Source organism: Phalangium opilio, unplaced genomic scaffold (assembly GCF_054372755.1).
Source record: "Phalangium opilio isolate 3A_F unplaced genomic scaffold, DU_Popi_V2 ptg000003l_1, whole genome shotgun sequence".
Taxonomy (NCBI): domain Eukaryota; kingdom Metazoa; phylum Arthropoda; class Arachnida; order Opiliones; family Phalangiidae; genus Phalangium; species Phalangium opilio.
The window spans coordinates 11,768,409-11,782,227 of NW_028324145.1; the positions used below are offsets into that span (position 1 = coordinate 11,768,409).

The 13,819-nt window shown below is 37.6% G+C and overlaps 1 protein-coding gene across 11 annotated transcripts in view; it reads right to left on the reverse strand.

Annotated features, from left to right (window-relative positions):
• Reph (Regulator of eph expression) overlaps positions 1–13,819 on the reverse strand; it is a 312,486-nt gene that overhangs the window by 78,659 nt on the left and 220,008 nt on the right. The window contains exon 1 of one of the 11 annotated variants that reach the window (XM_089841137.1): positions 10,705–10,758. The exons of the other annotated variants lie outside the window; for them this stretch is intronic. Within the exon in view, the coding sequence (XP_089697263.1) occupies positions 10,705–10,719 (15 nt within the window). The 5' untranslated portion in view covers positions 10,720–10,758. Of the gene's footprint in view, positions 1–10,704; positions 10,759–13,819 lie in introns of those variants that run through there. 11 annotated transcript variants of the gene reach the window in all.

Here is a 13,819-nt window from a genome sequence, read left to right on the forward strand (position 1 = left end):
AACTCAATCAATAAGACGCGGTATATTAAGAATTAAGATATAACAACAAGGATATATATAAATATACATCAGGGCAACAAGAATTAGCACTAATCCTCGGTAAAAACCAAGCAACCCGGATCCTTTTGTAAAACAACAGCAAAAACAAAAAAAAAAATCCCTAATACTAATATATATTTTCATTAGAGCTTTACGCCGGTATTAATCCGGGAAAAGGTCAAAAGGGACTAACATTGTCTACCTAATAAATGAACAAAGCGCGCCAAAAGCACTAGGGGCGGGGGAAAAAGAGGGGGGGGTCTTTTTCCAACGGTAAAAACTAGAGCTAGCTCCTTTGGTAGAAACGGTGGCCCGTGTTGCTCAAGGGGTTCTTACTAGTCAAGGAAAGGAAGAAGGGTTCCCCCTAATTTATAGGTTTCTTTATTATCATCAATTGCAAATGTCCAGAACTCGATGGTGTGTGTTCACCAGAGGGTGCAACGTAATAAAAAATCCCGCCCGATACGCTGTAGGCTTACTGATATAAACTGCCTAGCCCAAAAGAAAAAAGAAAACAAAGCTAGGAAGATGGGACCAAAAAGGGTTGCTTGGTTAGATGTATATTTTTTTTATTTGGTCAGGGCTCGAGTGGCGGTCATTTATTCACACCTGCGAAGCGAAAACGAACGACTCGCACTCTTGGAAGCGCTAAATTTCGACGGTACACGTTGGTAATTTCAACGTATACCTGGACTGAAGCGTAGTAAAACAATTTCTCACCTTGAGGTCAAACCAGGCATAAACTTACACGCGATGTCTATGGGCCAAGATGTAATGTAACGCGCCTTCAGACGTTGTTCAAACTGAAACCATAGCCAAGTCGGTGGTTACCCCGGTAACGAAGCTATATAGAGAGTAATTCTTCGCTATATATAAGGGACAACGTCATACTCTACTCTCGAAAGCGGGCCCCAAAGCCGAGAGGGAACGTTACTCGAAACTAACGTAAAGGACATACCATCGTCGTTAAGCCTTCGCTAGTAGTCTTAGGTGACAGTGATTCTACGAGTATAGTTTCGCAGTAAAGCCGGTGGATAACTAAGGGTTGAGGGTGGGCTATGGGCACTAGAGGGTGGACAGAATGACGCTGGAGCGAGAGAGAGAGAGAGCGGCGCCTGGAGCATGCTAGAGCGAGGAGGGATTCTCCCTTACGCTCATCAAGCGGCCTGAGCACGCCATTATTCGATCCAGAATCAAGGGGACTCCTAATCAAAGTAACTCGGGCGAGAAGAACCTTCCCCGAGTTACGAACGGCGCGTGGTTCAAAGACAAAAAAGAAAGGATAGTACAGAGTATAAAAGGGGATAAAATAAAGATAAAGGACATGGGACACTAACCCCCCTCCCCCACCAACCCCCCGCTATAAGTTACAATCTACGCAATTACCGAGTTTCAGAAAATAAATGTTTAAAGGTACACAAAGAAATTCCTACGTCCTGCCAGACGTAAGACATCAAGGAAGGTTTGTACCTTATCAGACTGTCTTATTTTCAATAAATAATCCGCCTTTAATTCCGTCTAACCACATCAGATGTTCCCTCTTTACTTTAAGTCTATATTGGCTGCCAGCTTGGGTACACATGGGAATACGGGACATCGTAAAACATTATTATACGCTAGAGGTTCTTTTTTTTTATGAGACACTATTTTTTACCATTTTTATACTTCCAGGAAAACCCAAAAAGGGTTGAGAGAGAAGAAAATAAAGAAAGTTAATGTGATGGTTGGCTTCATATTTTTCCTCTCGTCTTCGTCTACCCCTTTCCTACCACCACCCTCGCCCCCCCTCATTCTTTACTTTCATTTTCGTGTTTTTTACTCTGAATAAGAAATGGCCTAATAAATTACGAGTGCCGGAGATGGCAATGGCGCGAGACCATAGACTATTTCGACTGAAAGCACGAGAAATTCTATTACAGCCTCGAACAAACTTATAATTTAGAAAAAGGGGTAAAGCCGGTACGATTTAACGCGTGATTTGATCAAAAACGTCTATTGGACGCTTCTCGTTTCACGTCAGAAAGAGTTAAACTGGCTGCGACCGCGCCGAAAAAGAAGTAGAAAAATTAAACGCGGTTTTTTCTCGGTATAATACAAAAGTAGGTAAGCTCGAAGTTATATATATATATATATAATATTGTAGGCCTAGTAGTACCTCAAAAGGAACGTTGTTGGATATAGTCCACGAAAGAATTAAGGAAAATTTCGAGTGATTTTATTTCTGTTATAGAGCAAACGCCGGGCAAGGCGATAAAATAAGGGGACCACTGTCTGAATGCGAGAAGTATACGGACGAAATAACGTGGCCTACTTTTCGCTAGAGCTGGTAATGCGGCGGTTGGCCAAAAATAAATTGTAGAGCTTATAAAAGTTAGGAGGATATTTATAAAGCGAGCATTGCATGTGTGCTAATGCTAGCTAGGCTGCCGCTGCTGGCTACTTAGGTTCCTTAACTAATGGTAGGTTCTGCCTTATTAAAACAAGCCCTGTGCCAGGGGGCCACACACAAAAAATAAACTTTTTCCCGTTGGCATTAGACGTTAGATCCTAAAATTTATAGATGGACGTCATTCTCAGGATTAATGTAATTAAGGAACAGTATTGCTCTTAGAAATATCTTGTAAACAAGGAACCTAATGATGGTGGGAATAGATTACCCTTGATTTGGGATCTTTAAAGGAACCACATTTAGATTAATATTACTAAAACAGACATCGTAATGCCTCTGAAAGCGGGGTTTAAAGTCACTAAAATGGAGGTAGCCTCGCAAATCCCGTTCCTAAACAACCAGTCGCCATTAAGGGGACAAATTCTTCCATCGTAAAAGCTGGCGTACTTTTTCCTCTTCTTTTGACCAATGGCCGCGTCTACATATTTGGCTAGCAAAAGATCTCCGGGATTTAGTTTTCTTAAGTTTGTACATTCTTTAGAGAAAAAATAAGGGGGAAAAAACGTGCTTTGAAAAAGTGTCCGGTTTCCAAGTATAGGAGAAACTTTCTCGTACATAAACTGCAAATATAACAAAAAAGTGCGAGAGCTATCCTATCCACCTAGTTGATGGCCAGTAGAAAGGTAGTATGGAGAGGAAAAGGAGAAAACTAAGGGTGGTCCATTTCAACCAGGTGTCGCTTCCTATAACGTCATCCCTAGCTGGCGGATCAGGGCATCGTTAGGCCGATATACTCCGAGCTAGGAAGCGAGAGAGTGTGTGGAGTAGGTAGGTTCCCTGGACGCTCGTCTTGGCCTATTATTAGAATCTGTCCCCTACCGGCTACCGTAAACTACGTTCCCTTGATCAATATCTTAGCCCTAGTTTCGGTCAGAAGCCTGCCTGCCTACGTGTAGCCAACCAGTACCCACACCGGAATGGCAACTCTGGATGGCTTGCCCACTTCCATGTACCAGTATTAAAAGGTGTCGGTGTCCGCGCCATTTTCCTTGTTTTCCCGTTAAGTTAAATGGCGAGAATGCTTTTCAGTATAGCCAGGGGGCAATCCCTAACGTCTCATCTGGTTAGAATTTAACCTTAGTATCGGCTTTAAGTCAACTGCAAACCGTCGTTAGCGTTACGAAGATCGTTTGCTACGAGTCTTTATTGGGCCTGGTATGGTACCAGTTGCGAAATTCGGTAAAGTTTAACGCTAAGCTCAATCGTACGCGATGTAGGAAAGATTACGCTTTGTTTTCGTAGTATTTTCTTAATGGGACAGCCACAATATCCTCTCTTGTTCTTGGAAGACGGCTACCGCGTCTAATGGACGTTTTCTTCTCGCTACTTTTTCTTTGGGGGTTTGTGGAAACCTTATAGAGGTCTTTCAGACTGCTAAAACCTAAAACACACGGTCGACTTCGCTGAGAATGTCTACGAACTCTATAGGAAGGTCAGTTCCTTAGTATACCGCAATGGACACCGCGTACTACAATCATGAAGTTATTCAATTATCACAAGCCACCTTAGAAATTACTTAGCAGTATTGATCTTACAATATGAAGGAGCTTGGACTGTATAATAATGTCTTTAACAACGGTCATCAAAAATGTAGCTCAGGACTTGGTCCAATATTCCTGTCCAAATTTATTACACTACGTACGGTTAACGTTGTCCGAAAACGCGTTTAAGGTTTAATATAGCGTAACCCTATTAAGAAAACCCGGACGCTTTTAGGACCACTACGCTTAACCTCAAATGACTGGTCTCGCTATTCGCGTATACCCCTTTAATTAAGGTTATACGGGAAACATAGTAAAATCGACGTCGTACGAAACACCTTAGTTATGGAAAAGTCCAATATTCCACACAAGTTAGAGGACGCTACAACCATAACCAAAATAACAGTCACGCAATACGGACAGTTTACGAGGCGAGATGTAGGAAAGATATACTGTAGTCATTATACACACACAGCCATTTATTTTGTTTACATTTGATCTTAAGGACAAAAACGTATATATATATAATTGCGTAGAGAAGTTTTTGTAGGCCATTCACACTGGTAGCCCGGTCTAAGCAGGCGATCATACGATAAATTGCAAGTTCCATGTTTGGGGTCTTTCAGATCCAGAGTTTTCCAAGCAACGACGCGCAATAACGCAATGCTGCAATAGCTCTATACCAGAACGAAGCTGCTTTTTCTTTGCCTTATTTGGCGGGTGGTTTCGAGTAAATCGATTTTTGTTGGAAGAAGAAGAAGAAGAAAAAAAGAATAAGCGAAGAAGGAAGAGAAATTTCCATAAATTGGGAAAGAAAAACTTTGCCCGTAGGAAAACGCGACGCAACCAAGACCCCCACAAGCCTAGAAAAGTAGGGGTATGAGACTGAAAGGTTTTGTGTTTTCTTAGCTACCCCTGAACAAATGCCTTCTCCCTCTTTCTCTCATACGCTACTTGGGTATCACACTCTCGGTCGAGACCCTGATACGTTGTTGTTCCTTTCATCGGTTAACACTGATGGGTCATTTCTAAGCAGTTTGACCAAAAGCTATCGTTGTAAAATGCCACAGAGATTGTCTAGCTAAAGAACCACGGTCCTAACTGAAGAAAGATCTCGGAGGAAGTAAACTATAGCCCTTTATTAACTTAACGACTTCTAGTTACTCTACTTCCGAAGAGACTCAGTAAAACTCACTCCATTGTCCTTTGACCTTTCAAATTCAAAACCAGCAAGAGGTCAAGGGTTAAAGCCTAAGCAGTTTAAATAAGCTACACTATTTTGAAAGTTCCACGAGTTTTGCTTGCACGCAGGAAGTAAGAAATAAAAGTCGAATTCAAATGTTTGCCGGTATTTTAGTTTTGACCCCTAGATGAAACTGGTGGTAAAAATTGAGCTAGTTTCCTTTACGCGCCAGAATGCCGGGATCGACGTAGCGTGTAACGACAACGTGTTCTTCTCCGCCTTACCATATATTTTGTTTTTGTTTACTTCCAAGAAGAAAAAAATAAATAAGAGATTTAAGTGGCCAATGGAAACAGCGACTCAAACTCAAGTTCAACCCTTTCCAAGTTTCTTAAACCAGACTAACCGGGTTTGAATTATAACGATTCAAAGAACTACGGCGATTTTTCTTTGTAAGGATCCAACAACAAACATTTTAAAAAGTAATGCAACATTTATAATTCCATTTCCGTTTGAATATTCGACGGAAAACAAATGTTTCAAATCATTCTATTAACGAGTATAAAAAAGTCAAAGCTCTTTTAAAAATATCCGTGTGTAGTTTCCATAAATTCACTTTCTCTCTCCATCACGGTATACTTATAAAATAACGCATCGACTTTGAGGGAAAGAAAGAAAAAACGAGAGCAAAAATCTGGAATCATTAGTTTAACGGGAAATTGTTTTAACTTCGCTTTTCCTTCATATAAAAAGTAACGATATTTTACTCTAACAGTACTAGAGTCTAGCTACGGAGAAAACGTTATTTTTATTTTAATTTAGGGGGTCCCTATTAATCAAGGAACTCAAATCTTTTAAAGAGAGAGAGAGAGAGAGAGTCCGGGACTAACCGGGAGATTAAGAAAAATCCTAAATGGGTTTCATTCCCCCCTGAACTCCTTCCTACCCTCCATCAAATCCAGGCTGCACCAGAGCACACTCTGGAGCCAGTTTTCTTACTTTCTTCTTTCTACGCTACTCCAGGAGAGCACTGAGCAGCTAGGGAGAGCGCAGTGCGTTCCAGAAACATTAGGCCCTAGCTTGCCTGTTTAACGATTTTGGGTTTTGTATTCCGTTGAAGAATCCAAGAAAAAAATATTAACCCCCTATTCCTAACTCTCTCTCTCGGTCTCTACTATATATATATATATGATATAAAATAAAATAAAAAAGAATATAAGGAATATAAAAAAGAAAAGAATTTTGGGGAAATTACATTTTTCATAATAGGTACTTAAAGAGAGCGGCCAGAAGAAAGCTAAGGTAATAAAGAATGAGCTAAATCTCTTTCCCATGCTAAAGTAAAGACTCTTCAATCATCAATTCGTCTTTTTTAGAATATTCTCTCCCCCCTCCCAACTTATACTACCCCCCCCCCCTTCCAAGTCCTTCTCGGGGAAGTATATTTCTCAAAGTTGATCTTGCATTTCGCCAGCAAATTTCTTTTAGAGTCCATGCGCATGCAGTATCTACTGGGATACTGATTGTATTTCTATCAGGGCAAGGGTCTTGGTTTGCATTTTGAACACGAGTGTATTGTGAGATTCACTAACTTTTATTTTAGCTTAACTGGTGGTTTTGATAAGTATTAAGTAGTAGACACTTCAAGAATTAGATTTCTATTCTTTTATAAAAATTCTCGGCGTTTCTTCCACTTGAACAAATACCGAATGAAAAAAAAAATGAAAAAGATTTAATCTTTGAGAGAATAGTACTATGCGTAGTTTATTCTAGAATAATCGTTTTGAGTGAGTTAAAAGTTAAAACCCTTCCTCTCTCTATCTCTCACTTTTCTTTATTTAAAGATGGAATGAGTTTCTAGACTAAATTTGGCCTATTTTTAGACAAAATAGGTCGAATCTTAAGAATTGAATAGACTCGCTTGTTCTCTAAAAATATTCGATTAAGTTCAGGTATTGCAACAAAAGTAATTCTAATTTTAAACTTTATACTTCGGTCAATATTTCAGCTTTGTAAATCAATATTTTTAGTATCTAACCTTAAAATAAACGTTTCAATCACGCACTTGGTAATAAATAAACATTTGCGGTATGTACAGTCACGCGTAATTCTAGTGTTTTTTCACGTTCACCACGAACCGTAGAAAATTAGCACCAAACTCTCTCTCCCCTCTCCCCTAAAACCAAGCCCGGTTAAACCCGGCCCGGTTTTTGTGGGCAAATTATCTCAAATAAAAAAAAATCTATATATATAAAAAAATAATAAAATAATAATACAGTATAGCATCTTAAGTGACCTCAAGAGATGATAATTGCAAGAATATTTCTTTCAGTTGAATTCATCTAAGGAAGGGCCTACATTTCATTTTCGTTTCCAGTATTCCCCCTAACGTCTTTCAAGCGTATACTTAAAATAAGAGTAGTCAAAAATATAAACGACTTTATTATGTTAATGAGCAAGCCACCCCTTTAGCCCGTCTGCCAGCCAGAAGATCTCTTTTTTCTTTGGGAGGGGGGGGGATGAATCGGTGTCCGGGTATGGAATAGAGGATTGGGGGGGGGACAGAAACATCAGCAGCACCCATCGTGACGACCATGGGCCGCGGCTGCCCGCCAAATATGATAATTTAACAACAAAGTAAAAGGATGACTAAAAAGGAAAATTAGTTTTTTTTTCTTTCTTTTGAAAGCTAGACTGAGCGGCACGGAGATAAATAATTTGAATTGCAGAAATAGGAAAATAGTTTTTATATATTGATGGATGATAATCTATTTGAAACTGACTCTCTATGATCTTATTTTTTTACAAATAAGTCAACTAGTGTTATGTTTTAATTTAATGGCGTAACAATTCAGAGTTGGGGTTTTCGTAAAACCAAGAACCCTTTTCGTTTCAATCCAAGTTCATATTCCCTAACTTTTCCCAAAGATCTGTAAGTTTCCCTGATCCGTTTCAATCCAAGTTCATATTCCCTGACTTTTCCCTAACTTCTCCCCAAAGATCTGTAAGTTTCCCTGATACGTTTCAATCCAAGTTCATATTCCCTGACTTTTCCCTAACTTCTCCCAAAGATCTGTAAGTTTCCCTGATCCGTTTCAATACAAGTTCATATTCCCTGACTTTTCCCTAACTTCTCCCAAAGATCTGTAATTTTCCCTGATCCGTTTCAATTCAAGTTCATATTCCCTGACTTTTCCCTGACTTCTCCCAAAGATCTGTAATTTTCCCTGATCCGTTTCAATCCAAGTTCATATTCAATGGTACCATTCTCCATCACACAAAGAAAGAGAAGATAAAAAAGGGAGATTGAAACCTAAAAAAAATGAAAAAAAAAACCGAGCTAACGAAGAATAAAGCTGATTGGATATAAGATGCCTACCTGGCTAACATTACCTCCCGGCTCAATTAATTACGTAGTCTAAGCAGATTTTTTTAAGAAAGGATTCAGGGAGGGCATTCGCCCTAGCTCCGGGATAAAGGGGTAACTAGCAGAAGAAGGGAAAAAAAATGAGATCGAAGCCTCCTCGGTTAGGAACGGAGTTACCCCAAGGGGGAAAACGGAGAGAGAGAGAGAGAGAGAGAGAGAGAGAGAGAGAGAGAGAGAGAGAGAGAGAGAGAGAGAGAGAGAGAGAGAGATAAAACCCATTACCGGGTCGATAGAATGTTCTATCAACTCCTAATTGGGTACTAGGCAAGGCCTAACCCCTTCTTCTATGGGATCTAGATTCCCCAAACTCCCCCCTTTCGAATAATAATAATAGGAAGCTAGGCTGGAAAACCAAAAGGGATTTTAAATTTACCACCACCGTCAAAACCCCGAAAAATTCACAGACTCATGAGGATGGAAATTGAAACTCTATGAGCATAAAATTATAGGGATGGAAAATATATACATATATAAATTTGCATAGAAAATAATCACTCCCAAGGTTAGGAAGAAAAAAAACATTACTGGGATACCGACTGACTGCCGACGAGAAAAATAGAATATGGTAAACTTCAGACCCTATGAAACTGCGTGCATAATTAGAAATACCCTTTTAATTACCCAGAAAGATTGATTGGTATTTGTAATTTCTTTTTCAATGCCTAATAATTTTAATGTTCCACGATAAAAAATTATTACCCTAATTAAAAATATAAACATTCTAAAAAAATTAAATGGCCTGATTTGTACCTGTTTCAAAATGATTTTAATCTTAAGTTTATTCATTTCGGCCTCCAAATGAACACAGTTACTAATTACCGCGCGTTTTACAGTAGCTAGCGTAACTTTCAGAATTTAAATCGGCGATTAAAATCGATTTTAAGGAACAAATTACCACGAAAAACTAAATGATTACAAAAACCTTGAAACTTAACAATTCACAAACTACCTACTATACTAGTAATATTACTATTCGAATTGCTATACCAAGGAAGTAATGGTTAAATATATTTCCCTAACAATGAAAATATGGTAACTAGATTACCTCAACTTAAGCCTAATTTGTTCCGTATAGAAACGTAAAACTTGGCAAGGCGGAAAATGGCGAAAGTCGCAAATTATTCTCTAATTTGAATTAAAACTTATTGCTCAATCTGTTTAGCATATTTTTAAAATATTCCTCTTAGATTAGTTTCAAGATTACGACGGAGGGATCATTATGATATTCATTACGTACATTATAATTCAAAACAGAGAGAGCGAGATGGGGGGGCTGGCAATTTTAATCGCAATCACGTGACGTTACGATATCTGGAATCGCTAATTAGCCTCCCCGCAATGATTGAGGAAATGAGCCAAGTTTCTATATCGCATTTTTACGTTAATTATAATCAAGAGAAATTAATTTACGACAAAATAAAAAAAAATAAATAAATACGGGAAACTAGTTTCACTAAACGCGTCATATTTCGCACCCCAAACTTTCAAGCGCAGTTGGTAATAACCTGGCGTGTTTACTAACAAGTGTAACGAAGAACGCTATAAGGGAGTCTCTGTTATATATTTTGTAAACTGCTCTTGCATTAAGGGGAGTTAACGATCAATTAAATTACAAGGAAAATAATTTGGAATTAAATCAAATTTCTATTTTCTCATCTTCCGAACTGATACTATTGAATTTTAAATCTCTTTTCCTCAACCGTATTTAATTTTATATACCGGTATATAAATTTATTTCGAAACTTAACTTCGGGGTAAAAAACTAGGCCTAAAGTTTGATTATTTAAAGAAAGTCGTTCATTTCCCCACTGATATTTCGGTTGACCCAAATTTTGAGATGTTAACTTATTTTTTTCAATGGAGGTTAATTTGTTGTATTAACGCCTACGTGTACGCGAGACCAAAGACTTCCCTATTCTAACTTAAAAGTTACGTAATATTTTATAATTAATAGTGTTCAATTAAAATTCAGTTAATTTTCGCCCGAAGTTATATTAGAAGCCTTTTGGGAAAAATTTTTTGAGCTGCATTTTGGTAACTTTAAAGGTTTCCTAAATTGGTTTAGTCTTACTTTGTCGGACTCGAAAGTTAATATTTAATTTATAATAATTAAAATCAACGATACCGTAAAGTATGACATCGTGGATCGGAACAATAACAATCAAAGAGATAACAAGAAACGATTTCTTACCTAGAAAGAGAAAAAAATTTAAAATTTATTATTAGTTAAACGTTTCAATAAAGAATGAGTTGGTACACAAAGTATACAAAACAGAAGTCGATTAAATTTGAAGAACAAACAATATACTGTTTTAAAATTTATAACGAAAACAGTACAAATTTAACAACATGTATGTTTTACTTCAAATTAAAGACTTCTGTACTAAACAAAATAAATAAAATTCGAAGAAAATATAGGCTTAAGAAAAAAATACCCCGACATGTGACATTTTCAATATCAAAACAAACTATCGATTCCAATTCCAAGAATATATAGATGCAGTTTTTACAATTTACGCTGTACCGGAGGGGGGGGGCTGAGGGGGAAAGGGGCAAACACCAATCTCTGCCTACATACATCTATAGGGACACGCATGTAAGACCTTCTAAACATGCCAGACACGCAATCAGAATTTATATTTTTTCCATCAAAATCCTATCCCAGCATCCAGATCCGCGCTCGCTTTCTCGCGACGAATATCAAAAAGAATCTTCTATTATATCACCAGTCGGATAAAAGAACAAGAAGAAGAAAGCGGAATACAGTGTTTGTAAAGAAAAAAGGTCTCTTATACTCAATTGAAAATTCGCAGAGAGAACCAGCGTATTGTTGAAAATTCCCTAACTGGGTATAAAGATACATTTTGACACAAATGTAAGAAATAATTTAACCCAATAGAATTTAAAGTCTTAGTCTGTTGATTGATTATGTAGTTTTTAATTGCAATTTAATATTATATGTCTCAACAGAAGTGGTGCTGATGATTGGACAACAGAGAATGGAAGAGTTAGTAGCACTAGGAAAGTTTCAAATTTGTCTTTCCTAAAATGCTAACGACAAATATTTTAAAATAAAGCACCTATTTATTAACTAGTTATTTATTCTATTTAGAACTTTAGCAAAGATGAATTTTATCCCTAAACATTACGTACATGCTCCATAGTATACTTTTTTGTGCCTCGTGGCGCTGGTTCAATTTTGATAAATAGAAGCGAGAGAGTAAAGGGGTGAGAGGGCAAGCAGTTGAATTTATAGCTGGGCTCGCTAACCCGCGGCACCAAGATCAGATTGAATAGCAGAGCGCAAGCTTTATCCCTTAGAACTCTCTCTCTGTGTGTATATTATGTATGAAGAAATACATAGCAAAAAAAAAATGGCAGAAAAGAAATAAGATGGAAAGCTCATCTTTGGAATGTAAAAATAAACCTTTTTTTTCATCTTTTCTACAATAAGAAGAGGATTTTTATCAATTCTACCAAGAATATTGAAAAATATTTTTATCAAGATGTAAGCTTTGGAAAATAAATATTTGCACTGTATATTTAATTATCAACAAAATATTCAAAATTATAAATAAATTAAACATTATTAGTAAAATGGAATAAATTCACGTTAAAACCCAAACGCTACCGCGTCTTTTCATATTAAACTAAGGAGAAACCATCGGGATTCAACGACGTCTAGTTTTTTTTATTTTATCGATTTTTGACCGAATCGAACCAATTTCTTTTCTTTTTATCCCTTGGCAAAGTAAGGATTCATCTCGTTACGGATGAAAAAGAAGAACTTTGGAGAGAAAAAATGTCTATTCTAGCTTAGATATACGTTATTAAAATTCCTTTTAAAGCGGACAAAAATTCCTAGATGCCTCCGAATCTTGGAGATGTTTGTTTTTATGAAAATATTTCCGAATATAAGATAAAAATTTAGGAACCTTTCAGAATGTCATATATATATATATATATATATATATATATATGAAAAGAAAGAAAATATATTTTTATCCTTGAATATTGAAATGAAGAAATAATCTTTTTATTTTATTCCTATAAGAAGAATCTGTTGGGGGTTCTTCCAGACGCAAGTTTATGAATAAATTACGATAATTAGTATATATCTACAATCGAAAGTAATTAGGTAATGATTTGTAGTTCAATATGGCCGGATATCCCCCTTTAAAGTGATAAAGAAATGTTCATTCATTCGAGGAGAGCAAACTACTTCACATTCCCTTTAATTTCTAAATCAATTTCATCCCAATTTATGCAAAAATTCATCAATAATTGCGCATATTAATCTACAAAATGCTTCTGCATCTGAATCAAAACAAGAATAGACCTTGCAACGCTTTTAAAGCATCAAATATTACGGATAAGTAAAGAAAACTGTTTCTTTAAAAAAAAAATCATAGTAGTCATGTATATCTGAGATTTCCCTACAGACTTTGAAGACGGAAAGAAGGGGGCCATAGACTCTGGGCATTAGAATGTACTAATGTATTTTCCTAAGGCGTAAAACGCCATAAAACAAATACACCAAAAATACAAAGGCCGGTCGCCGGTTCGAGCGAATCTACCCTGAGTGCCTATAGAAAACCTTCCAATACTAACACCACGACCACCACTTCTTCTGAGCGGGGTTCCTTTTTGTTTTAGGGCAAACTTGGGAAGAAAAACTGAGAAGGGAGAGGTAGGGCTGGAGAGAAGATCAAAGTTGGGGGAGGAAAAAAAAAAGAAAAGATGAGAGTCCAAAACGCGTGAGCTATCATTTCCGTTTTGATTCCGAGCATCCCCAGAACTATTCTTTCGTTTCCTCTCGGGCAACACTCACTCGTGTTTAGCAAAGTTGCGCTAGAGCGGGTGGTTGAGATTGATTTAACGATATCATTTATACCTTCCATGAAGGATCGCGAAGGCACCAACCACGTATTGCACTACAGTGACGCGTTCAGACCAGCGCCATCTAGAGCCTGTATTAGACACTATAACAGTCAACTCTTCAATCATCTCATCTATTACAGACTCTCGCTTTTAGTACACATACACATAGAGAGAGAGAACGGCGTCAAATGGAAAAGAGCTCCAGTTTCTGCAAAGGTTCAATAAAGGGCCAACTCCATTAGGGGAGGGGAAAGGGGGAAAACGGGGGTTTGCGCAGGCGTCGATAGCGTTCATCACGGATCAAAACCGGCCCTGGCGTCCCCTATATAATACCCTTACCCATCATTCCTCGCGAGCTC